The sequence below is a fragment of the Giraffa tippelskirchi genome, chromosome 4, assembly GCF_054371585.1.
Source record: "Giraffa tippelskirchi isolate mGirTip1 chromosome 4, T2T-mGirTip1v1.2.pri, whole genome shotgun sequence".
Classification (NCBI taxonomy): domain Eukaryota; kingdom Metazoa; phylum Chordata; class Mammalia; order Artiodactyla; family Giraffidae; genus Giraffa; species Giraffa tippelskirchi.
The window spans coordinates 44,957,444-44,984,752 of record NC_137278.1 but is presented as its reverse complement, the minus strand read 5'-3'; the positions used below and the strand labels follow the sequence as shown (position 1 = coordinate 44,984,752).

Below are 27,309 nucleotides of genomic sequence, written 5' to 3'. Positions count from 1 at the left end.
GTAATCAGACAAAATCTGTACGGTATTAATACTTTGACCCAAGTATTAGATGATTCTAAAGTGTGTCAGAAGGAATCAGAACTATTCAAAATCAAAGAAAAGGCATTAGGACAATCACAACTCTGATAAGTTAGACAATCCATAAGGGTAGAATAAAATTATCACAGGGATTTCTAAAGTATATCATAAGAGATTCAAGAGCATGGGTTTATTCCCCAGAATCAGAAGGCATTTGAGAAGATGATAGAATCTTAAGAAACCACCACCCCCATCCTTTTTCCGGCCAGTATGGAGCTGCTTGGAGGCTGGTTGGGGTGGTGAGGTCCAAAGCAGCTTCTGGAATTTCTGAGCAGCCCTGGTTGGTACAAGATGGACCCAGCAGTCTTGAGTTACATGCACAGGCTACTGCGGCAGTCGTTTGTCTCATACTAGATCCTCCAAGCTGGCTCAACGTCCATGTTACTGGGTTTGCCTTTGAGTACTTTGCCAATAGTCAGTTTCATGACTGCTCTGACCATGTCTGCTTCATTAGCCCCGAAGTCACTCAGTTTATCAAGTGCACTGGCAACCCAGCAGAGATCACCATGTTGCCTGAACCCTTGGCCCTCTCCAATAAAGAGCTATTATTTTTAGCCATCAATGATAATTCCAACCACACAGCTAGAGGAATCCATTGGAGCTTGTTGGTTTATCTCCAAGACAAAAATGGCTTTTTTCATTATGATTCTTATGGTAGTAGCAACTAATTCCATGCAAAAAGCAGGTAGCAAAGAAACTAGAGGCTCTCTCAGGCAGAAAAGGAAACAAACTGGCCTCTGTGGAAGAGAAAGTGCTCAACAAAACAGCTATAACTTGGGATATACATGACATGTAACACTGAGGCCTTGTGTCAGAACTTCTTTAGACAACAGCCAGAATCACTATTGCAGCTACTCACTCCTACATACATCACAAAGAATATAGAAGAATGGAAAGATCTCGTTGCCAGACCTGCCAAAAATTAGCTGTTGAAATATATTTGACTTTTGAAGTCTCCTCTTTCTGCCTGTCCCCATGTATTGGATGGCTGCAACTCAGTGTCTGAGGGAAGATGCCAGGGAGAGGAAAGTTTCGGATGCTTACTTTCTCTTGAGAGAATGTTATCCTCTCTGCATTCTCCTAGTGGAAAGTTTTGCTTTATCCCTAACTTTAGACAATATGTTATGTGAAAATGTCTTTAAAGTAGGCACTAAAACCTTAAAACCAATCTTAACACTTATTAATTCCCTTTTGGTCTTCCTTATCCACACTGGTTTATTCCAAAGAAAAAAGACTGATCGGTAAAACAAATTAAAAATATGTGAAATCTAGAAGCAAGAAGAAAATCATAGAAAAACCAAAAACTTATTGCACAGTCCACATATTCCAAGAGATCAACTGACTAGAAGTAGATCAAGTCCCAACCAAATGCAAGATCGAAATATTATCAGTTACTCAGTTCTGTGATACCTCTTCCATTCAACAAGCAAAGGCTTTCCCCACTACAAACTCTGCCAATACTTGATAAAGATGGTGTTAGCCCATAGTCGCCTACTGATTCCTGGAACACTTTAAGAAACAGGGAAGTGTAAATAATGTTGTTAAAATAAATGTGGTACACCCTCTTGTTTTGCATCTGAAACTTACTAAAAGTTGGTTTGAGATATAAAGGAAAAAAAGTGACCTTTCTCAACACTTTCACTTAATTCAAAATCAGATAATGAAATTTTTGAAATGTTGGAACCAAGAATAAAAACAAATATTATTCCTTACCAAAAAAAAGAAACCACTAGCAACCCTCCCCCTACTCTGAAAAGTAGATGAGATCCAAAACCACCTCAGAAAATATTTACCTAGTAGCAGTATCAGTCTCAGAGATAGATCCGAAAAATGTATACAAAATGTATCCACTCAGTTTCTCATAGAAATAGTTAATGCATGTCTTATTCATTCTAAGAATCTGTGCCCCGAGAGCCAACATAAAAAAACTAGGAACAATCTTTAGTGTATATTATAACTTAAACACAGTAAATAATTCAGTTCAGTTCAGTCGCTCAGTCGTGTCCTACTCTTTGCGACCCCATGAATCGCAGAACGCCAGGACTCCCTGTCCATCACCAACTTCCGGAGTTTACCCAAACCCACGTCCATCGAGTCAGTGATGCCATCCAACCATCTCATCCTCTGTCGTCCTTCTCCTCCTGCCCCCAATCCTTCCCAGCATTAGGGTCTTTTCCAATGAGTCAACTCTTCGCATCAGGTGGCCAAAGTATTGGAGTTTCAGCTTCAACATCAGTCCTTCCAATGAACACCCAGGACTGATCTCCTTTAGGAAGGACTGGTTGGATCTCCTTGCAGTCCAAGGCACTCTCAAGAGTCTTCTCCAACATCACAGTTCAAAAGCATCAATTCTGCGGCGCTCAGCTTTCTTCACCGTCCATCTCTCACATCCATACATGACCACTGGAAAAACCAGAGCCTTGACTAACCGGACCTTTGTTGGCAAAGTAATGTCTCTGCTCTCTAATATGCTATCTAGGTTGGTCATAACCTTCCTTCCAAGGAGTAAGCATCTTTTAATTTCATGGCTGCAATCACCATCAGCAGTGATTTTGGAGCCCCCCAAAATAAAGTCTGACACTGTTTCCACTGTTTCCTCATCTATTTCCCATGAAGTGATGAGACCAGATGCCATGATCTTAGTTTTCTGAACGTTGAGCTTTAAGCCAACGTTTTCACTCTCCTCTTTCACTTTCATCAAGAGGTTCTTTAGTTCTTCTTCACTTTCTGCCATAAAGGTGGTGTCATCTGCATATCTGAAGTTATTGATATTTCTCCCGGCAATCTTGATTCCAGCTTGTGTTTCTTCCAGCCCTGCGTTTCTCATGATGTACTCTGCATAAAAGTTAAATAAGCAGGGTGACAATATACAGCCTTGACGTACTCCGTTTCCTATTTGGAACCAGGCTGTTGTTCCATGTCCAGTTCTAACTGCGCTTCCTGACCTGCATACAGGTTTCTCAAGAGACAGGTCAGATGGTCTGGGATTCCCATTTCTTTCAGAATTTTCCACAGTTTATTCTGATCCACTCAGTCAAAGGCTTTGGCATAGTCAATAAAGCAGAAATAGATGTTTTTCTGGAACTCGCTTGCTTTTTCGATGATCCAGCAGATGGTGGCAATTTGATCTCTGGGTCCTCTGTCTTTTCTAAAACCAGCTTGAACATCTGGAAGTTCACCGTTCACAAATTGCTGAAGCCTGGCTTGGAAAATTTTGAGCATTACTTTACTAGCATGTGAGATGAGTGCAACTGTGCGGTAGTTGGAGCATTCTTTGGCATTGCCTTTCTTTGGGATTAGAATGAAAACTGACCTTTTCCAGTCCTGTGGCCACTGCTGAGTTTTCCAGATTTGCTGGCATATCGAGTGCAGCACTTTCACAGCATCATCTTTGAGGATTTGAAATAGCTCAACTGGAATCCCATCACCTACACTAGCTTTGTTCGTAGTGATGCTTTCTAAGGCCCACCTGACTTCACATTCCAGGATGTCTGGCTCCAGGTGAGTGATCACACCATCGTGATTATCTGGGTCGTGACAATCTTTTTTGTACAGTTCTTCTGTGTATTCTTGCCACCTCTCATTAATATCTTCTGCTTCTGTTAGGTCCATACCATTTCTGTCCTTTACTGAGCCCATCTGTGCATGAAATGTTCCTTTGGTATCTCTGATTTTCTTGAAGAGCTCTCTAGTCCTTCCCATTCTGTTGTTTCCCTCCATTTCTTTGCACTGATCACTGAGGAAGGCTTTCTTATCTCTCCTTGCTATTCTTTGGAACTCTGCATTAAAATGGGAATATCTTTCCTTTTCTCCTTTGCTTTTCGCTTCTGTTCTTTTCCCAGCTATTCGTAAGGCCTCCTCAGACAGCCATTTTGCTTTTTTGCATTTCTTTTCCATAGGGATGGTCTTGATCCCTGTCTCCTGTATAATGTCACGAACCTCTGTCCATAGTTCATCAGGCACTCTGTCTATCAGATCTAGTCCTTTAAATCTATTTGTCACTTCCACTGTATAATCATAAGGGATTTGATTTAGGTCATACCTGAATGGTCTAGTGGTCTTCCCTACTTTCTTCAATTTAAGTCTGAATTTGGCAATAAGGAGTTCATGATCTGAGCCATAGTCAGCTCCCGGTCTTGTTTTTGCTGACTGTATAGAGCTTCTCCACCTTTGGCTGCAAAGAATATAATCAATCTGATTTTGGTGTTGACCATCTGGTGATGTCCATGTGTAGAGTCTTCTCTTGTGTTGTTGGAAGAGCATGTTTGCTATGACCAGTGCGTTCTCTTGGCAAAACTCTATTAGCCTTTGCCCTGCTTCATTCTGTACTCCAAGGCCAAATTTGCCTTTTACGCCAGGTGTTTCCTGACTTCCTACTTTTGCATTCCAGTAAGTAATTAAGAAGAGATAAATGAAGATAGGTAAGAATATTTTTAAAAAATCAGTAACTTTGGAGTACCACATTATACTTGAAAGAAACTGTACCAGTTAGAGAAGTACAATTATGATGTGGGATATGTTCAAACATGATGTAAATGTGCAGTAGCTATTGAAAGCCCACACAAAAAGAACATATTCTGTGTTTAATGGAATGGGAGCAGCAAAATAAATAACTCGTTATGCAAATACTGAAAAAAATGATTAACTTTTTCCAATGAAAATCTATATTCAACAAACATGAAACAATGGTCATGTGAAATTATTTATACTGAAAATATTTGTTTGGGTTTGATTTCTCCATGTATAAAGATTTTTTAATATTTTATGTTATTTCTTGTATATCCTGAATCACAATGGGTATAACAAATGACCCAGTAACATGAAACAGGGGTTTCCTATCAAAAACAGGTGACTTCATTTTGAAATCTACTGGTAGCATAACATTAGTGACATTTGTTACAAACACCTTGACTTAAAGAAATTACAGACTTAAACAGTAAAATAAACACATGGCATACCTCAAGCATAGATATGGACTTAAAGAGTCATGAAGACATCTCTCAGGCTAGCAAAACACTCACCCAGAACTTTGACATTAACCATAGCTTAAAAAAAAGAATGTCCTTCTAACAAATGAGGTTGTCGACACAGACATACAGAAAACAAGGCATGTGGAGCGTTAAAGAAAATAAGTCAGTCTAGCAAGAGGAAAGGTGCTCTGGCCAAAAGAATCAACCTTCCTCCTTTCTTGTGACAATATCTTGCATGTGGATTTAGAAATGGTCCACACTCTTAATATACCATACCCATCTCTGTTTTTTAAGATTAATTATTAATGAAATTGAGTTTGAGATTCATCTAAATTAAACATGTCTCTAAATTTCTGTCACCTATGAAGTCAACCAATCTGGGATAAGATTAGCCCTGATAATAATATACAGACAGTGGCTGTTTCCAACTGGAGTGAAAGGAATACTCTATTAACCAAAGGTTAAAAAAAAGAAAAATACAGTCACTCTAACATAATATGTCTCCTATCCCAAATATTTTGTTCATGCGATGAGTCATTCATTCATTAAGAAAACAACACATTCAGAGACTGAAACAAGAACATGTCAGGGACAAGTTACTATCTCCATACATACTGATAGAACATTTAGTACTGAGAATAATTTGATCACCACAGAAATCTAAAGGCATGAGTACATTAAACTGGACTCTTTGAAGAATCAATGAAGATCTAAAAACTTATTAAAATATTGATTAAAAAACTTACTGAAATGATCAGGTGATCCCAGAGTTGAAAACACACAAGTTAAGAACTGAAGTCGCACCTGAACTTCAGCACTATGGCTGTACCTGCATTTAAAAAATCGTTAAAATAATTAGCTGAGGGATCCTATTTCTTAATTATTTTTGAAGATCTAATGGTCTTAATCTTAAATTGTACCAAATAAATAAAATTCCATTTAAGAACTCAAGTATTAAATATTTCAAATTATATCTTTGGTTACACACACAAAAAATGGCCAAAGCCAAATGCTACATGAAAGAATTGTTATTTAATATTATAAAAATCTACAAATTGTTAGAACACAAACTTTCAAATTAGATAAGTAGGTAAGAACTATACTGGAAGAAATGTTATTTTAACATGTTATTTATGTTATTTTAACATTGTATAACATGCAAGTTATGCAATATGTACATTAATTTTAATATTTAATATATTTCTATCTAGAAATTTCATGTTTCACTGTCACTGTCCCTCCAGGGATAATACTATATTCCTTCAATAAGAAATGTTAATGATATATCATTTCCATAAATATAATTCATAAAGAAAACAGCTGATACAAAATAAGCATTTTTGAATGTTATTTCAAATCTAAGTAACTGTAATTCATATGTACAAAATTCAATGCATAATGTAAAAGTGGCTTTGAAAGTTTGTTAAGTAGGTGATTTCACATGGTTCTCTGGGAACCAGTTTGTCGGCATTTGCAAAGGAAAGCATCTTAAGAATCAAGTGTTGGTCTGTGGTACAGGAAAGGTAGGAGATGGGTCTGAAGAGGTAAGCAGGGGCCAAACTGCTGTCAGCCTGAATGTCAGAAGAGTTTGATACTGTTATGGACAGATAAGAAAGTCACTTATCTGGTGAAGGATGCTGGGGAAAGAAAAGGGGTAATGATCAGATTTGCATTTTAGGATTCCTTTAGCAGCTCTGTGCACTGCATACTCAACTGTGACTGTGATATCACAACATTCTAGTTCCCACAAGCACCTGAGTACCCAATCAACAAGACTGAATCAATGATGAGTTTTTATGTTACAAATCACAAGGCTGGCTGGGGATGAATTGCCCAAATTACCATGCCAACAAAAGAGAGCAGCCACTCTGAGTTATGATCTATCCCAGTTTGCAGATAGAGTCTCTTAATTCAATTTCTAAATATCTGTAAGCAGGTGCAAAATTCTAAAAGCTTCCTAAAAAGTTAGCTGGTTTCAAAAATTACACTCGATTTGCTACTGAAGTTTAAAGTTAAACTTTCCTAAAGATTGAGTTTGCTTGATATATCTTAATTTTTCTTTACTGTCTCATATTAACACTGGCAAAGAAAAGATGAACATTTGCTTCATTACTGTTGCAGTGTCCTTTCTGAAGTTCAAAGTACTTGTGTCAAGCTGGCTGGGAATTGGGGGTGTGCTGGGGTTGAATACTGTAAGTAACTCACAAACTAGAATACTATTCAGCTGAAATTCAAGATCTTCTCTTAACAGTTTTAGCAGAGATCTTGGAGTATAGGTTCAAATACGAATTCTACCATACATCAGTTATGCGATTTTACGTAAATTACTGCACTTATCTGAGCCTGAGGATGGGGAATAAAAGAGGAATGATGCCTTGTCCTTTACAAAGTGCCTTTACTTTCTGAATACTTCCTTCCCTTCCTTCCCTGAGAGTAAAGGGACCTATAACCTTAGAAGGTATGGATCAAGTCCCTTTGTCCTTCCCTCTTCCACTTCCACTGTAGCGCCACTGGCTCCACATTTCAAAGGACTCTTGCCTGCTCTGTTAGGATCCCACTGGCTGATGAAATCACCAGCCAGGAAATTTCTTGGGATGCAAACCAAAAGTGTTATCAATACTGATAAACTCTCCTGGGCTTGTCCATGGCTCCCAATGTTACAGAAAAAATAAGACAAAAACAGTCTCACCACAGGCATGAAACTCTAGTGAAAAACTGGCACCTTAAAAAAATTAATCTCTTTATAGCCTAAATGTTGGTACAGGGTTTTCTCTAGAGGCAACTGTATTCAAGGAATATAAACTATGTCCATTTATGAAATGAAATGTTATCTTTAATGCAACAAGAATGTTTTCGTCCTATGTAAAAATCTTAGAACTTGCCTACTATAATCTCCATGGAACAAATGGAAAAGTAATGTGCCACAAGCTTATGAAATCAGTATGCTTTAACAAAAAGCAACAAATGTACAACTCAGTTTTCAGCCTGAAGAAACAAGCGGATTACAACAAATTAGTCCAGACAGCTCTCTCTTCTAAGATTTTATTCTCTTGAAATGTCAGGTAACAAAGCAGACTAGAGGACTGGAAGGGTACTCTGGCATACCCTAGGAAAAGTGTAAAACTTATACTCATCTCCAAAGAGTACCACATAAGCAATGCTTCTTTAAAAAACAAACAAACAAACAAACAGGCATTAATGCTATGAGGCTCTACTTCTGGATCCACTAACAAAGTAAGCAACTTCACTGTTGCCAATGCTATCTATAACCAAGTGTCAGACACGTGTTCATTTTCTGGAACTTAATGTTGGACTTTTTCTTTCTGAGTATGACTCATCTGAGTCTGCCATGCCGCTCTCAAGTTCATATCCCTGCTCTTCAAGTCTACAGGCTGTGGTTCTGATGGGAGCTCTCTTGCAATTCAAGTGTTTCTCTGTTGACAGATAATTTGAATTCTGCCTCCTAAAAATGCTGGTCAGTGTGGTTTTATTCCTGCTCCTTGCTGATTTTAAGGCTATTATAGAAAATGTATAGAGATACAGATTCAGAAGGCTATAATCTTTACCTCTGCTTCAAGAAAAAAAATGAAAGAGGGCAGACTATGAAGAATACTTAGAATTTTTAAAGAATATAAAGAGAATGCACCTTTACAGAGGTAAGTTTATAAGCCAAACTACACGAAAGAATAAATTTAAGGAAATATCTCAGAAATAATTTAACAAGCATAAAGAACAATGTCTAAAAGAAAAAAAAATCATTGAACAATAAAACAGGAAAGATTAGTTGAGTTTAGATTTTAGAGGGCCGAGAATACTAGAAAGAATAAACTACAATTTATTTTATATTCAGCAAAGAGTCTAAGTCAGGGTAGGAGGCAAGTTTCTTGCCTGTTTTATACCATAGTTTATTTTAGTTAAGTAACTACAATTTACAGATGACCTACTATGTGCCAGATACAGCTTACTAACTTATTTAATTCTTAAAAAAAACTCATACACTAAATAATAAGAACTTTAATTAGAGCATTAAGTAACTGAAATAAAGTCAAAAACAATAGATTCATAACCTAAACCCAGATCTGTGTGATTCTCAGGCCGATATGCTTTCTACCAGTATCATTAATGCCTTCTGCAATTCATAAGGATGAGTAATTAACAATTATGGGGGATGTTGAGGGAAGAAAATTGATCCAAAAGTTGGTTAAAAAATTGGAACAGTCTTTGTGGGCATGTCAACATGTGAAGCGCAGAGTCTTAACCACTGAACTGCCAGGAAAGTTCCTGTTCTAAGTTTTAAAATGAGGATTCCTACTTCAAATTAGTTGGTGTGTACCTTAAAATTAATACTTAAAAGGTATCTGGCACATAGCAAGTATCAATGAATACTGGCTATTTTTATCGCCACCACTGCCATTATTCATGTTTGGAAATACACGTATACAAAAAGGTCCCCAAGTTTTAGATGACCTGGGGGATGGCGGTACACTGCAGAGCAAAGTAAATTTTGGAGAAATAACTGATGGGGGGTGGTGGGAGGAAGAGGATAGACAAGATTTCATTTTTGGAAATGAATAAGCATGCCGTAAAGACCCATGGCTTTTCTGAAAACGTCTACAATCTGATCAGTTATCTACATGAAAGTTTTCTATGTACATATTTTCTCAATAAATACTGTATATATTTCTCTTATTTACAGACATGCTATATTGAAATTTAGCTGGTTACCATGACTATCAGTTTCCACTGACTCACAAGTAGAAGCTTTCTGAATTCAACATGTTTTTATCTATGCAAGAATCTCCTGTTATAAGAAACTTTAAACACAGCCATACAACTAACAAACTTCTACTAATTCTTACACAAACTCACTTCAATACATCCAGACAATATTTTTAATGATAAAATATTAACCATCTATATCATCACAATTTCCATTTTCATGTCATAAACTATTTAATACTAGTATATAACTATAATAATGAAGGAAAATGTTTTAAATTAATGCTATGGTAAAATACTTTTTCAGAAGTAAACCTTTATATTATTAAATATTATTCAGTTAAGTGACTCAGTTGTGTCCGACTCTTTGTGACCCCATGAACTGCAGCACGCCAGGCCTCCCTGTCCATCACCAACTCCGAGAGTTTACTCAAACTCATGTCCATTGAGTCAGTGATGCCATCCAACCATCTCGTCCTCTGTTGTTCCCTTCTCCTCCTACCTTCAACCTTTCCCAGGATCACGGTCTTTTCCACTGAGTCAGTTCTTCGCATCAGGTGGACAAAGTATTGGAATTTCAGCTTCAGCATTAGTCCTTCCAATGAATATTCAGGACTGATTTCCTTTAGGATGGACTGGTTGGATCTCCTTGCAGTCCAAGGGACTCTCAAGAGTCTTCTCCAGCATCACAGTTCAACAGCATCAATTCTTTGGTGCTCAGCTTTCTCTATAGTCTAACTCTCACATCCATACATGACCACTGGAAAAACCATGCCTTTGACTAGATGGACCTTTGTTGGCAAAGTAATGTCTCTGCTTTTTAATATGCTGTCTAGGTTGGCCATAACTTTTCTTCCAAGGAGTGAGCGTCTTTTAATTTCACGGCTGCAGTCACCATCTGCAGTGATTTTGCATCCCAAGAAAATAAAGTCTGCCACTGTTTCCCATCTATTTGCCATGAAGTGATGGGACCAGATGCCTGCCATGACCTTAGTTTTTTGAATGTTGAGCTTTAAGCCAACTTTTTCACTCTCCTCTTTCACTTTCATCAAGAGGCTCTTTAGTTCTTCTTCACTTTCTGCCATAAAGGTGGTGTCATCTGCATATCTGAAGTTATTGATATTTCTCCCGGCAATCTTGATTCCAGCTTGTGCTTCCTCCAGCCCAGCGTTTCTCATGATGTACTCTGCATAGAAGTTAAATAAGCAGGGTGACAATATACAGTCTTGACGTACTTCTTTCCCTATTTGGAACCAACTGTTGTACATGTCCAGTTCTAACTGTTGCTTCCTGATCTGCATACAGGTTTCTCAAGAGACAGGTCAGGTGGTCTGGTATGCCCACCTCTTTCAGAATTTTCTTTCAGAATTTTCAAGAGTTTGTCATGATGCACATGCTCAAAGGCTTTGGCATAGTCAATAAAGCAGAAATAAATGTTTTTCTGAAACTCTCTTGCTTTTTCGATAATACAATGGATGTTGGTAATTTGATCTCTGGTTCCTCTGCCTTTTCTAAAACCAGCTTGAACATCTGGAAGTTCACAATTCATGTATTGCTGAAGTCTGCCTTGGAGAATTTTGAGCATTACTTTGCTAGCGTGTGAGATGAGTGCAATTGTGCGGTAGTTTGAGCATTCTTTGGCACTGCCTTTCTTTGGGATTGGAATGAAAACTGACCTTTTCCAGTCCTGTGGCCACTGCTGGGTTTTCCAAATTTGCTGGCATACTAACTGCAGCACTTTCACAGCATCATCTTCAAGGATTTGAAATAGCTCAACTGGAATTCCATCACCTTCACTAGCTTTGTTCGTAGTGATGCTTCCTAAGGCCCACTTGACTTCGCATTCCATGAGGTTGGCTCTAGGTGAGTGATCATACCATCATGATTATCTGGGTCATGAAGATCTATTCTGTATAGTTCTTCTGTGTATTCTTGTCATCTTTTCTTAATATTTTCTGGTTCTGTTAGATCTATACCATTTCTGTCCTTTATTTTACCCATCTTTGTATGAAATGTTCCCTTGGTATCTCTAATTTTCTTGAAGAGATCTCTAGTCTTTCCCATTCTATTGTTTTCCTCTATCTCTTTGCACTGATCACTGAGGAAGGCTTTATCACTCCTTGCTAATCTTTGGAACTCTGTGTTCAAATGGGTACAGGGTACATTCAAATGGGTGCATTCAACTTAAATATCTTTCCTTTTCTCCTTTGCTTTTCACTTCGCTTGTTTCCTCAGCTATTTGTAAGGCCTCCTCAGATAGCCATTTTGCTTTTTTTGCATTTCTTTTTCTTGGGGATGGTCTTGATCCCTGCCTCCTGTACAATGTCACGAACCTCCGTCCATAGTTCTTCAGGCACTCGGTCAGATCCAAGCCCTTGAATCTATTTCTCACTTCCACCTTATAATCGTAAGGGATTTGATTCAGGTCATACCTGAATGATGTAGTGGTTTTCCCTACTTTCTTCCAATTCAGTCTGAATTTGGCAATAGTGAGTTCATGATCTGAGCCACAGTCAGCTCCCGGTCTTGTTTTTGCTGACTGCATACAGCTTCTCATCTTAAAGAATATAATCAGTCTGATTTCAGTATTGACCATCTGGTGATGCCCATGTGTAGAGTCTTCTCTTTTGTTGCTGGAAGAGGGTGTCTGCTATGACAAGTGCGTTCTCTTTGCAAAACTCTATTAATTAGCCTTTGCCCCGTTTCATTCTGAACTCCAAGGCCAAATTTGCCTGTTACTCCAGGTGTTTCTTGACTTCCTACTTTTGCATTCCAGTCCCCTAAAATGAAAAGGACATCTTTTTTGGGTGTTAGTTCTAGAAGGTCTTGTACATCTTCATAGAACCATTCAACTTCAGCTTCTTCAGCATTAGTGGTCGGAGCATAGACTTGGATTACCATGATACTGAATGGTCTGCCTTGGAAATGAACAGAAATCATTCTGTCCCTTTTGAGATTGCATCCAAGTAGTGCATTTCGGACTCTCTTGTTGACCACGATGGCTACTCCACTTCTTCTAAGGGATTCCTGCCCACAGTAGTAGATATAATGGTCATCTGAGTTAAATTCACCCATTCCAGTCTATTTTAGGTCGCTGATTCCTAAAATGTCGATGTTCACTCTTGCCATCTCCTGTTTGACCACTTCCAATTTGCCTTGATTCATGGACCTAATCTTCCAGGTTCCTATGCAATACTGCTCTTTACAGCATCAGACTTTGCTTCTATCACCAGTCACATGCAGAACTGGATTATTTAAAATAATATTAAATTATATTATATTTACAATGCCCTAATACAAGGATATTAATACAAGGATATTGGTGACTTTCGAAAAAAAGTATTTGATTCCTGAAAACAGTGCCTTGTGAGCAGAACTCAATAGTGAAGGTAAATCAACCCCTAAAGTTATATAGATTGTATTTCCCTAAAGTTAAGCATTATAAAAATAACCTTATAAACGTCATCAAATTAAAAAAGAAACTCCTTCTTATAATTCTATAACTAAATTTTTCATTCTATTTATTATATGAAAAAAAAGGAACAGAAAACTGAAAAATTATCTTATCTTTCAAAAGAAATACAATCAACACTTACACATACCTTACCTAGTTAAAGTATACTTACAGTGCATGCTTTTGTCTGCCTTCTCTTACAGCTTGAATATAGTATACCAAATTATCAAAGAAAAGCTTCATCATGTTCAGTTCTTTTTCTGCCCACCTGAACCAATTAAAAGAAAAAATAATTTCAGAGGCACAGGGTAAGATAAATCTATTCTAGAACAGGAAAAAACACTATAGTACACCTTAATTTTTATGAAGTTATAGTATCATTGCGTTTAAATCTCAAAATATTCAGTCTCTGTGAAGGGGATACAATATCTGGTCAAATGCTAAATAAATGACTAACATGAGTTAATATTTTAAAAAACAGTATAATACACTCCATGCCAACCTGTCAGTCTGCAGGTTATCTGAAGATTTACTAAGATGATCAGACATAATTTCCAATTTTTAAATATGGGCCCTAAGAGTTTAAGAGATAATACATATTAAATCAAATGTTGAGTGCTACTGCATGTAAGAGACTCACACCAAATGCAAGCTTTTGCTTTTATTGATGCCAATTAACTGCAGGAGCTCAGAGTTCTTTTACGTGATCCACCTAGTAAGATTAAGGACACCAGTCTCACATTGGAATTAACAGAGCTTATTTATATTTAAATAAGGAACAAGCTAGGGGCTTCATAAGTGGCTCAGTGGTAAAAATCCACTGGTCAATGCAGAAGACACAGGAGACTCTGGTTCAATCCCTGGGTCAGGAAGATCCCCTGGAGGAGGAAACGGTGACTGAGCACACAGTACACAAGGAACAAACTAAAAGGGTTTCAACTCAATATACTTGATAAATAAGTAAGTAGTGTTAAGTCATTCAGCTGTGTCCAACTCTTTGCAACCCCATGAACTATATAGCCCACTAGGCTCCTCTGTCCATGGAATTCTCCAGGCAAGAATACTGGAGTGGGTTGCTATTCCCTTCTCCAGGGGATCTTCCCAACCCAGGCAATTCTTTATCATCTGAGATACCAGGGAGCCCCAATATACTTGATAAGTAACTGAATATTGTGAGCTTCCCACTTCCATAAGAATGTTAGCCTCCGTTACTCCTTAATATAAACCTCCTCAAATGACTGCAATACCAACTTGCCCAGGTAAGCTACAAGTGAATCACTTTAATGCTTTTGAATTTTGTAATTTGGCCATTTAAAAACTAAGAGAAGAGTAAATGAAATAAAACTCATGCTACTCTTGTACTTAAAGGATGCTAAATGCATCTTTCCCCTACTCCTCTGTCCAGCATCTCAAACACCCTCCTTGCACTCACAAATAGAATTGTCACTAGGATCACATTGTAAAAATTAATCAAAGAAAGAGCTTTTCTAAGATGCTTTTTAAAAAAACAGTAATAGAGGTTCAGGTTAAACAGATTCTCTATTAAAAGAAAAATAAGCAGTAAGGGCTGTAACTCAGAAGAACTAACTTCATCTTACTTGTGTATGTATTAGTCACTCACTCGTGTCCAACTCTTTGCAACCCCACGGACTGTAGCCCTCTAGGTTTCTCTGTCCATGGAATTCTCCAGGCAAGAATACTGGAGTGGATTGCCATTCCCTTCTCCAGAGGAGCTACCCATCTTATTTAGACGTCTAAGAATTTTTAAAATCATACTCATTTTGAAAGAAAGTTTTCCTACAAACTAATCTTAGATTTGAAAAAGAATTAGATAAAATTCCATCCTACATGATTTCTTAAATAAATCCTTTAACAGGTCTAATTTTTCCTAAATTTTAAGTTTCTGAAATCTCTCCAAAAAGGCTATTTTGAATAAAGCAAGTAACACATTCTCAGAGGTTAAGGAAGTGCTCATGATAGTGAACTTTCTCCAGAATTTTCTCAAATATTAGATCAATATCACATCAGCACACCATCGTTGAAAGACTTCTTTAACATTAATCATAATTTCTCTATATACGTAACAGAGGGGTTTCAAAATTATTCCTAACATGATGTAATGTCTAGAACCAATTCCAATAGTGGGAAAAATTAAAAGCATCCTAGAATGCTTAACATGTGGATCTTCTTCAGGAGTCTTTTGCCATGATCAAACACACTAAAAAATCTTTACCTGAAAATTAAAACATTAATTGCTACATTATTTTTCTCAAGCTACAATGAATACAAAGGTCAGATTTCCTACTGACAGGAGTATATATAATCTCTAAGGTGCTAAGTGGCAGAGATCCCACCTCAGAAATCTAAGAAAACATTTGAATTAAGCAAAATTCAAATTTTCCTGGTACAAAGTAACAGCTAGTAAGTTACTAAAAAACCTTGAGTAACTTGTTTGAGAATTATGATTGGAAAAAGTCTTGAAAATGAATACTTTTCTTTCTTTTATTTACTTACATTGTAATCCAATGTGTATCATAACTGCTCCCAAATTGCTGAAAGGTACCAAAGAGTTTCGGAAGAAGACGAAGTGAAATTACTACTGATCTGAAATAACAAAAATAGATATTTATAGAATAAAATAATTTTAACTACTATCAGTAATTCTAGCTCTTAACAGAAATTCAGTTATTTAAAATCAAACACAAAAAGAGTTAATGAATTTTACAGATGCTTTTATGCAAACAAAGTTTTTTTCTAAAGTATCAGCTTATTAAACACTGTGGCAAGAAATCCAAGTTTTAAAAAATTCAATACAAAACTTTTAAAGTAAAATATACTATATAAATATCTGAGTATAAAAGAAAAGTGAAGCGCTTTTAAATATAAAAAATTTTAATGGAAGTTTTCTTTAACAAGTCATAGGTGTTTCTCAGGATTTAATCACAGAAAATAAGAAGCAGCAGGTTGAGTCAATTATCTAGAGCAGGGCTTCTCAAAGTTTAGTCTTAAAATGCAAACTCTGATCCAGTAGGTCTGGGGTCGGTTCAGGATTGCATATCTAATAAGCTCACAAGTCATACTCAAACTGCTGGTTTGTGGACCACAAACAATAAATGTAGAGAACACTTTTCAAACCAGATAAATTATCACTTTTTCCCTATTTCTCACTTAATATAAACTGCATCTAAACTGATAATCACTGCATTATGAGCAATGTTAATAATGGAAGCACACCATAAACCTCAAGAATAAAGGAGCCAAAAGGCAACATGAAATCACTCAAAGACCTCAAGAAGATCTGAATATGTCTATCTTCTGGAAGAAAAGGGGGACAGGGAACACACTGACATACAAATCCCAGAATTCCTAGTAGGCAAGAAGGCTGCTTCCATAAGCCTTGAAAGAAGCACAACAAACTCTAATAAGTCACTGAATTTATTTTAAAGCTTAGGAGCAGCATTGCTTCATGAAAGAATTATTTTTTTTAAAGTTGGCACCCTACTAACAAATATGGAGGACAAGTAAGTCCTCAAAAATGCCTACTCTTTTCGAGAGGAGTACCAGGAATATTAGTATACAAGGCTACACTTCTGAATAAGAGGAAAAGCGTGGCAAACGCTAAGTAGGAGAAACTACAAAACCTCATGTTTCTAAATAAAATCCAAAGTACTTAAATTTGATTACAAAGCCATATGTGATCTGTCCCCATTTCTTCTATCAGTGTAACCTATTTTCCTTCCCATCCTCCTTGAGCTATTCCATCAGCACACACAAGCACATGCCTGCCTCAAGGCTTCTGCTATTGCCTGTGCTTGGAATGCTCTTTACCTAAGTATCTACTTGAAGGACTCTTTCCCCCACTGTATTAAGGTTCCCTCAACTGTCAACAGAAACGATGACCCTGACAACTCAATAATTAAATAACACCTTCCCACTGCTCCATGAACCTCTTTATTGAGTCCTTTACAATTTTTATTCAATCATCATCACCTAATGAATATTCCTTTATTTAATGCTACCACTAGAATATGCTCTATGTGAGCAGACTGTCTTATTCATTAAAAATCCCTGCATATGGTGCGTGGTGAGTATTTATTTCCTCAAACAACAAACCAGCAAAGAACTTAAAAGCAAGATTTTCAAGGAAAGAAGAAAAACAACAATGTACAACGTTATATTAGTTTTGAAGTACAAAGAAGAAAATACTACCAGAAGACAGCATGTTAGGAGAATGTCAGAAGATCAAAACAGCATTAGTATATATTTAAGAATATACAGTGGACTTCCCCAGTGGCCCAATAGTTGAGACTGGGCTTCCACTGCAGGGGCACAGATTCAATCTCTGGAGGGAGAAGGTCCCCATGACTCAAGGTATGGCCAATAACAATAAGTATACAATGAATAAATAAAGCGAGTAAATGCATGATATCAAGTAAGTGCAAAGTAAAGATTTTTTAAATATTCAAAAACACTTACATGTTTAGTATATTTTTAAATATTAGAATTTTTAATATTCTTCAACAAGTTGCACAGTAGTGGTGATTGGGAAGATAGACCATAGAGGATCAGGAGAAATCAGTTTCAATTTTAGATTATTTATCCAAAATTTTTTGTCAAAATTTCAGAAACATTAGCAGAGTTTTTCACAAAAATTAAGACATAAAAAACTAGAATGTATACATATACATTATCTTGACTTTATAAGCACAGAATCAGTGAGACAACACAATGAAAAATGGACACAGAAAAATTTCACCTAAAATCACAGAAGCGAATTCCAAAATTATTTGCCTAGTGTAATTTCAATAGTTTTAAAATATATAGACAGACAGACTAGAGATACCATAGCTCATTAAATCAAGTCTTATACTGTGCAACAGTTGTATATTTTCTGAAAACCTTATTTCCTCTTTTGCACTCAATGTTGTTAAGAGTCTGAATTGTTTAAATTTACTTTCCAAGTTTTCTAAAATGAACATGATTGCATTTTATAAAATGTAATGTAGAAGCAAGCACATGATGCTTGACATTAGAGAACAGGATGCCAGGCTCTGAGTGGGTAACAGTGGAAGATAATTAACTTGCTTGGTGACAACAATAATTTATATTTCAATGTTAATGGAAACTTCACAAGAACACATATATCAACTTGTTTCAATTACAATCATATCGTGCTGTTAGGCAGAAACTAACACAACATTGTGCATCAACCGCACTCCAATAAAACTTTCCTAAATTTTTTAAAAATGTTATAGCACTTCTACTGTAAGAATTGTAAACTTGACTTATCAACGTTTTTGCCCAAATAGTTTTCACTGGTGATATCCTTACAAAAATCAGAAATTACAGTTATATTCAAACTTATATTTCACAAATTTTTCCAAGAGTGAAAATTTTACATATCAAAACATACAACCCTGGGCAACAACAGGTTTAAGATAAAAAGGAACAACAGTCCTGAATAACAAAACATAGTTAGCTCTCCACATCCACAGGTTCCTTATCTGGGGATACAGAGAGCTGACTGTCCTACACTACTTTATATGGAGGACCTGAGCACTTGTTGATTTGGGTATCCACACAATTGCACTCATCTCACACACTAGTAAAGTAATGCTTGAAATTCTCCAAGCCAGGCTTCAGCAATACGTGAACCGTGGACTTCTAGATGTTCAAGCTGGTTTTAGAAAAGGCAGAGGAACCAGAGATCAAATTGCCAACATCCGATGGATCATCGAAAAAGCAAGAGAATACCAGAAAAACATCTATTTCTGCTTTATTGACTATGCCAAAGCCTTTGACTGTGTGAATCACAATAAACTATGGAAAATTCTGAAAGAGATGGGCATATCAGACCACCTGACCTGCCTCTTGAGAAATCTGTATGCAGGTCAGGAAGCAACAGTTAGAACTGGACATGGAACAACAGACTGGTTCCAAATAGGAAAAGTAGTACGTCAAGGCTGTATATTGTCACCCTGCTTATTTAACTTATATGCAGAGTACATCATGAGAAATGCTGGGCTGGAGGAAGCACAAGCTGGAATCAAGATTGCCACGAGAAATATCAATAACCTCACATATGCAGATGACACCACCCTTATGGCATAAAGTGAAGAACTAAAGAGCCTCTTGATGAAAGTGAAAGAGGAGAGTGAAAAAGTTGGCTTAAAGCTCAATATTCAGAAAACTAAGATCATGGCATCCAGTCCCATCACTTCATGGCAGATAGATGGGCAAACAGTGGAAACAGTGGCTGACTTTATTTTTCTGGGCTCCAAAAATCACTGCAGATGGTGATTGCAGCAATGAAATTAAAAGATGCTTACTCCTTGGAAAAAAAGTTATGACCAACCTAGACAGCATATTAAAAAGCAGAGACATTCCTTTGCCAACAAAGGTCCGTCTAGTCAAGGCTATGTTTTTCCAGTGGTCATGTATGGATGTGCTGCTGCTGCTAAGTCGCTTCAGTCGTGTCAGACTCTGTGTGACCCCGCAGACAGCAGCCCACCAGACTCCGCCATCCCTGGGATTCTCCAGGCAAGAATACTGGAGTGGGCTGCCATTTTCTTCTCCAGTGCATAAAAGGGAAAAGTGAAAGTGAAGTCACTCAGTCGTCCGACTCTTAGCGACCCCGTAGCCTACCAGGCTCCTCCATCCATGGGATTTTCCAGGCAAGAGTACTGGAGTGGGGTGCCATTGCCTTCTCCGTGTATGGATGTGAGAGCTGGACTATAAAGAAAGCTGAGCGCCAAAGAATTGATGCTTTTGAACTGTGGTGTTGGAGAAGACTCTTGAGAGTCCCTTGGACTGCAAGGAGATCCAACTAGTCCATCCTAAAGGAGATCAGGCCTGGGTGTTCATTGGAAGGACTGATGTTGAAGCTGAAACTCCAATACTTTGGCCACCTGATGCGAAGAGCTGACTCATTGGAAAAGACCCTGATGCTAGGAAAAATTGAGGGCAGGAGGAGAAGGGGACGACAGAGGATGAGATGGCTGGATGGCATCACCGACTCGATGGACATAGGTTTGGGTGGACTCAGGGAGTTGGTGATGGACAGGGAGGCCCGGTGTGCTGTAGTTGATGGGGTTGCAAAGAGTCGGATATGACTGAGCGACTGAACTGAGAGGAATCCAGGAACCAATGCCCCACAGATACCCAGGGACCACTGCACTAAGTTTAGAATCAGGAAAAATGCTATCATCTTAAAACTGCTCTGGTTCTTTGCTTGATTCCAAGTTTTTGTTGTAACCAGAAGCTTATTACTAAATAACAATGTGGTATGAGTCTAAGAATTACCCATGCTACTTACATTGCCTTAGTAGAATGAACACATTTGCTGGTGGAATTCACAGTTTAAAAAGTCACATTTGGATGGTTTTTCCCCTAGACTCCACATTTGAAGAAGACTGGTGTGTTCTACAAGATGCTATTCAGTCATTTTAAATCATACTATATACCAACAGTTGACATGAAATGCTATATATAATACTGTCTTTACAGAGTGAAAACCAAATAAAAGTACATAGTACCATCCATTTCTTAATTATATGAACCTCTAGAAGAATCCCTAATATGTACAAGCATTTTCACTTATGTATTCAAAGGCAAAAAATTTCACACATGGATTAAACTACCTAGTGCAAAAGAATAGCAAAAAAAAAAAAAAAAGCACAAAATGGACAGGTTCTCAGAGTCTCAAATCAATTCTTGAGAAGCCACAGAACTTCAGGGAGTATCTAGCACAGGATATGAACACCTGTCTTCTAATAAACACGAAACATCAAAGGGGCTGATTACAACTCAACCCCTACTTCCACCCTACTCACTGGACAGCAGTCTTATTTCACTGACCCAAAGTAACAAATATTAAGCTGAGAAGTCACGGATTTTTCATTGTGGGAGTTACTGTCCACCTCATGCTCTCACTTTATGACAACATTCTGCAAACCAGTCTACTACGTGTTTCTGTAACTTTAAACTTCCTGCACCACTGAAATGTCATTATACACCCTATAAAACAACCTGCCTAAGGCTAAAAGTGTATAAGGCACATGCTGCATGTTTTAAAGTGTTTATGGTGGGTTCCATATAAATGGCAGAATATGGACAATTTATGGAAGACTTTTTCTTTTTCAGATCTTTAAGCCCCCTTAGAAGTAATGAGGCCGTATTGCTGTTCAAAAGAAAGCTAAGTTCATTCTGTAAAATAAATTGTAATATGATCATAGAAAAGCAAAAACAACAATTGCTGACAGGTCTATAAACCATGGCAAGTGAGGAACTAGAAAGAAAATCAAAATCAGCACAGAGAAAATTTTTAAAAAAATAAAACCTCTGTAAAGTATGTAAAAAATTGACATTATCAAGAAGTAGACATCTGTGGGGATTTTGGGGTCACATGCCAGAAAATGGTGTATGAGTAAAGGTTGCAGTGGTCCATCTGTTTCAACATAAGGAAGAGCTTTCCTATTAATATTAACACCCTTTCGCAACATTCCTTTCCTACTGAGATGACAAACACAGGGGGCTAGGCTTGGAGAAAGTATTCTTGTGTTTAGGATTTCTCAGACTCTGACATCACTACTGACATTTCACACAATTCTCTGTTGTGAAAGGCTGTCCTCTGTATTGAAGGATGTTTAGTAGCACCCCTGGCTCAAAGTAACATCTCCAATTCTACTCAACAATGTGACAACCAAAGGTATCTCCAAGTACTGATACTGCTGAGGGAGAAAAGAATCACTCCAGTTAAAAACCACTGATTCATCAGGAAACTGAAATTAATAATGGTTTTCTAAAAAGATGTTCAAAACTAATTATTTTTCAATTTGCATAACTTCAGTAAGTTCAATTGGTATACACTGGATATGCAGTGTATGTCCAGGCTAAAAAATGCTACTATGCTCTAAGCATTGGTACATATGATACATAAATAGTAAAGGGAAAAGGAAAGGAAAGGAAAGTCGCTCAGTCGTGTCCGACTCTTTGCGACCCCGTGGACTGTAGCCTGCCAGGCTCCTCCGTCCATGGGATTCTCCAGGCAAGAATACTGGAGTGGTTTGCCATTTCCTTCTCCAGGGGATCTTCCCGACCCAGGGATTGAACCCAGGTTTCCCGCATTGGAGGCAGACGCTTTAACCTCTGAGCCACCAGGGAAGTACATAAATAGTAAGACTAGAATAATAAATACAACAACCCTCTAAGGAGTAAATTCTGAGGGCAAATTTAACATCAATGTAAGTTATATTTACTATATTTTCAGTACACCATTAAGTAACTATAACTGGGGTATAGGACTGCCTCCAACAAATGAAAATGCTCATCTTTTCAAGTTATTTGGGACTGAACAAATTAAAGCTTACTAAAAATTCAAGTTGGCAATTTTCCACACAGTTTTATACACAGTTTTCCTTCTGTCTCTGTTGTTACCCTTAGAGAAATAAGTTCTCATTATGGAAAAATTAGAAAATAGAAAAGCATAAAGAAAAAAAATAATTGAATCCTCCAAGAAGTAACTACTTTACAGCCTCACATATTGTTTATAATCTTTTTATTAAAAACAAATGGGCCTGTGAATATATGCTCATATTATTATACAACTTTTGAAAATATATGACTCAAAGGCTACACGATATTTCATCTTTCACATAGCTTTTTATATTTAAGTGTAACATTCATGTAAAAACATGTACAAACCTAAGTGACAATTCAAAATGAGGAGGTGAACATACGTGTGTACTATGTACCCACATTAAGAAAGAAATCCTCATCAGCATCCCAGAAGCCTTGGGAAGAGCCCCCTTTCCAGTCACTGACAACCCAAGAGTAACCATTATCCCAACTATTAAACAGCTTTCCTGTTTTTAAACTCTACATAACGAGAGTTACAGAAATAAGCCTTTATATATGGCTTCCTTCACTCAACATTATGTTCGTGAGATTCAACCACACTATTCCTTGCAGTTATAGTTCTTTCATTGCTACTGTTAGAAACATTTATTTAACAAATAGTCCACAATTTAATTTTTCCTTCTTATTCTGTTTTTGGCATGTGGACAGCAGTACAAAGAATAGTTATTTTGAATAATGTTTTTATGAACATCCTTGAATGTGTCTTTTGGTGACCATCTGGATGTATTATTGTAAGGCACATACTTTGCAGTGGAATTGCTGGGCCATACTATATGCAGATGCACATATGGGGAATAAAAATTGATACAACTTAAAAAAATGTTCATTAGCCTCAAGAAGACTATTAAAAGACAATTAACATTTTAAAATTAACTTCTGTAATACGTATATAAATGATGAAATATCATCCAGCCATTAAAAGCATTCCTTTTAAAGAATACATGTTGAATGAAGCAACTGATCCACTAACACGGACCTGTTAGTAGTTTCTTACACCTGCATGAATAAGCAATTTTTCTACTGTGATTGTTCAAATTATAGACCTTTAAAGACCAAAAGTAGAAAATAAAATATTGAACATATTTTTTCTAATTCAATTCCATCAAAAAAAAATTTTTTACATAGTTAAATATTCAATAAAATTAGACATTTATATTGAGCCTGAGCAGAGGTAAGACGAAAATATTAATATATTCAATTAATAACTGAATTCACTATGAAAGAGAATGAAACAATATTATCGAAGCAGTATAAGACAAGGGAAACTGGAAACTGTATCAATAAGCAGAACTGAAAATCAAGAAATTTGTAATAATTTGAGCCCCAATAAGAAGTATACAAATATACAGCAGAATTCAAATCAGATAAAAAACACTAATCCAATTCTCTACACACTACAGAAGTCAAAAAATCCACTCAGAATGAAGAAAAATGCCATTATCAAAATGTATGTATTTCAGCTCAGTTGTTTAACTTCAGTTATCATATTTAGCTTCCTTTATATACAATAGTTCAAGAATATTTAACTGCAATCTGAAAATAATCACCATCATTCCCAGAATCAAGGAGACAGTATTATTATTCCCTTATTTCTGTTAGAGGGGATCTAATCAAGAGTGCCAAAAAGTGTTGAAATAACCAAGACCAAGTGATAACATATGAACATTGTGGGGGGAAAGAGTTTAAAACTAATACAAAAACCACGATTACTTAAAAAAAAATTTTTTTAAGCTAATAATGGTATATTAATTATGAATATGATTACTATGTAAAAAATTTTCAATTCCTATTTACCTGTTGTTTCCTAAATTTTCAAGGCAACCTTCGATGAATCTCATTCGAATCTGTCTATCTGTAAACCAACATACTAAGGAACAGAGAAGTTTCTCTGCTTCATTTATTAATCCTTCAGAAAGATTTACCTACAAAAAAGAATGTACATACATTAAGTTACTATTTATATTGATTGCATTCTGCTATAATTTTGTAGTCTTTTGGCTTTATTTAATAACTTACTGCATCATCATCCTGGACTATATCCCACAACAAAGTGTTTCCTTTCTTGCAAACGTTATCCAAATTAATGTCTGTCACAGCATTACTGTTGAATTGATGTTTATGAACTGCAGGTCCTGAGGGGCAAAATATACCACACTATAGAGGAATGCAGCTGACTGAAATTGTAAAGTGAGTTACAGCATTCATAAAAACAACAAATTCAAAGTGAAGTATAACGATAAATCTCTTCTTACATCACAAGATAAAAACAAGATTATTACAATAGTTGCTTCATAAGTGAGAGAACAGTATTGTTTAGTTTGATACTACTAAAGTGAAGAGTTTTCATAGCTTCACTATTTCATAGCCTCTGCTCTATTAAGTATTATTATTTAATGTTTTCCTCATGTCAAGAGAACTGTATACAAATACCTGAAACCCAAATTAAACATAAAAATGATTATTGATGGCTCAGATAGTAAAGAGTCTGACTGCAATACAGGCAAGGGTTTGATCCCTGGGTCAGAAAGATCCCCTGGAGAAAGGTATGGCTACCCACTCCAATATTCTCGCCTGGAGAATTCCATGGAGAGAGGAGCCTGGCAGGCTATAGTCCATGGGTTGCAAAGAGTTAGACACGACTGAGCAACTAACACTGACTGAATTAACTATATAGCCATGGGACATAACTCTAAATGACTTTCTGTAAAGTGTCTTATATCTAAACACTTTTTTGAATTGAGAAAGTGAAAATGAAAGTTAAGTCGCGCAGTCATGTCTGACTCTTTGCGACGCCATGGACTGTAGCCTACCCAGCTCCTCCCTCCATGGGATTTTCCAGGCAAGAATACTGAGGTAGGTTGCCATTTCTCTCTCCAGGAGATCTTCCCAACCCAGGGATTGAACCCGGGCCTCCCACATTGTAGGCAGACAATTTACTCAAAACATTCAATTAAGTTCAAAAATTCTAATAAATAATTCTCCCTAGCTCTGTTATATTAAACAAAAATGCTTCTGTCTTTTTTAGCAGCTTTACATGAAAATTTCCACTTAAACTGTACATGTATACTGATTTCATAAAAATGAGAATTATGCAACCACCACTAGAATAGGGTTTTAGAACACTTTTACCACCTTAAAACATTCCCTCATACCTAGTTAATTATATTTAATCCCTGAGCCCATTCCCAAGCCCTAGTCTGTTTTTCTATTCCCACAAATTAGCATTTTCTAGAAATTTCATACAAATGAAATTATACAATATGCATGTATAGTCTAATGTCTGACTTTGTTCACTTAGCAGAATGTTTTTAGAGGTTTGTTCACGTTGAAGTACCTATCAGTAGTGTGGTCCTTTTAATTACAGAACAATATTCCATCATATGAAAATATTATTTTGTTTATATATCTACCAATTAATGAAAATTTGAAGTTTCCAATTTTTGTCTAATACGAATAGTGCTATCATAACATTGATGCAACCAGTCTTTGTACAGACATATGCTTTCTTTTCTTTTGGGTAAATATTTAGAATTGTGGGACCCTAAGGTAAACACATAAACACATATGTTTAAAATTTGAAGAAACTGTCAGATTGTTTTCCAAAAAGGTTGTACCACCAGTTACTGTTCCTCCAAATTCTTCCCAATACATAGCTATGGTCCTTCTTTTTAATTTTAGCCATTTTCATAGGTATGCAGTAGGATCTGTTTTTTATTTGAATTTCTCTAATGACTAATGATGCTAAGCATCTTTTCATGTGCTTATTAAGCCACTTGTGTACCTACTATGGTGAAATAAATCAACTCCCAATTTTTAATTGTCTTACTACTAAGTTGTAAGGTAAAAGTTCTTATATGGTCTGGATACAAGCCACAGATACATGATTTGCAAGTATTCTCCCAGTTTGTAGCTTGACTTTTTAAGTTTGGGGGTTTTTTTGGTTTGTCTGTTCTGGTATTTACTTTTTAAAATTAATTGTATTAAAATATAATGTAAAAGAAAAAAAAAAGAAAATATAATGTAAATATATAATCAGATACAGAACACTTCTATCACCCCCAAAAGTTCTCTTCTGTTCCTTTACAATCAGTCCCCACCACCAACCACTGAGTAGACGTCAACCACTGCAAATCACTTTAGGAAATTTTAGAAGTACATATCAATGATATATAGTATATACTCTTCTGTCTAGCTTTAGTCACTTAGAATGTTTTTTACATTCATCTATGGTGTTGAACGTATCAGTAGCTGTTTCCCTTTTATTCCACTGTGTGAATATACAACAATTTGTTTATCTACCAGTTAATTCCAGTTGAGGTTCATAAATGAACCAGTTATCATTCATGTACAACTCTTTTTGTGGACATATGTTTTCAGTTATCTTGGGTAAAATACGTACAACAGGAATTCCAGGGTCACATGGTAAGTACAAATTTAGCTTTGTAAGAAACTGATAAAACAGTACTCTAAACTAGCTGTACTACTTTATGCTCCTTGACAGCACTGTATGAGAGTTGTAGTTGCTCTGCATCTTTAGTGTCATTTGATAGCATTAAGTCCTTAATTTTTAACCCATCCCAAGTGAGTAGAAGTATCGCATTGTGGTTTTAATTTGCATTTCCCAGATGACTATCGATATTGAGTATCTTTTCATGTATTTACTGACCATTT

General features: G+C 36.5%; 1 protein-coding gene and 1 pseudogene across 4 annotated transcripts in view; one reads left to right on the top strand and one right to left on the bottom strand.

Annotated features, from left to right (window-relative positions):
• The window catches only part of USP34 (ubiquitin specific peptidase 34), a 242,422-nt gene that overhangs the window by 103,688 nt on the left and 111,425 nt on the right, over positions 1–27,309 (bottom strand). For all 4 annotated transcript variants that reach the window (XM_081588454.1, XM_081588456.1, XM_081588457.1 and 1 more), the window contains 5 exons: positions 24,655–24,770; positions 24,433–24,560; positions 15,736–15,825; positions 13,394–13,489; positions 5,795–5,877 (listed from right to left, as the gene is read on the bottom strand). In XM_081588454.1, the coding sequence (XP_081444580.1) occupies positions 5,795–5,877; positions 13,394–13,489; positions 15,736–15,825; positions 24,433–24,560; positions 24,655–24,770 (513 nt within the window). The remainder of the gene's footprint in view (positions 1–5,794; positions 5,878–13,393; positions 13,490–15,735; positions 15,826–24,432; positions 24,561–24,654; positions 24,771–27,309) is intronic.
• On the top strand, positions 340–1,004 carry LOC145544492 (sentrin-specific protease 8-like; annotated as a pseudogene).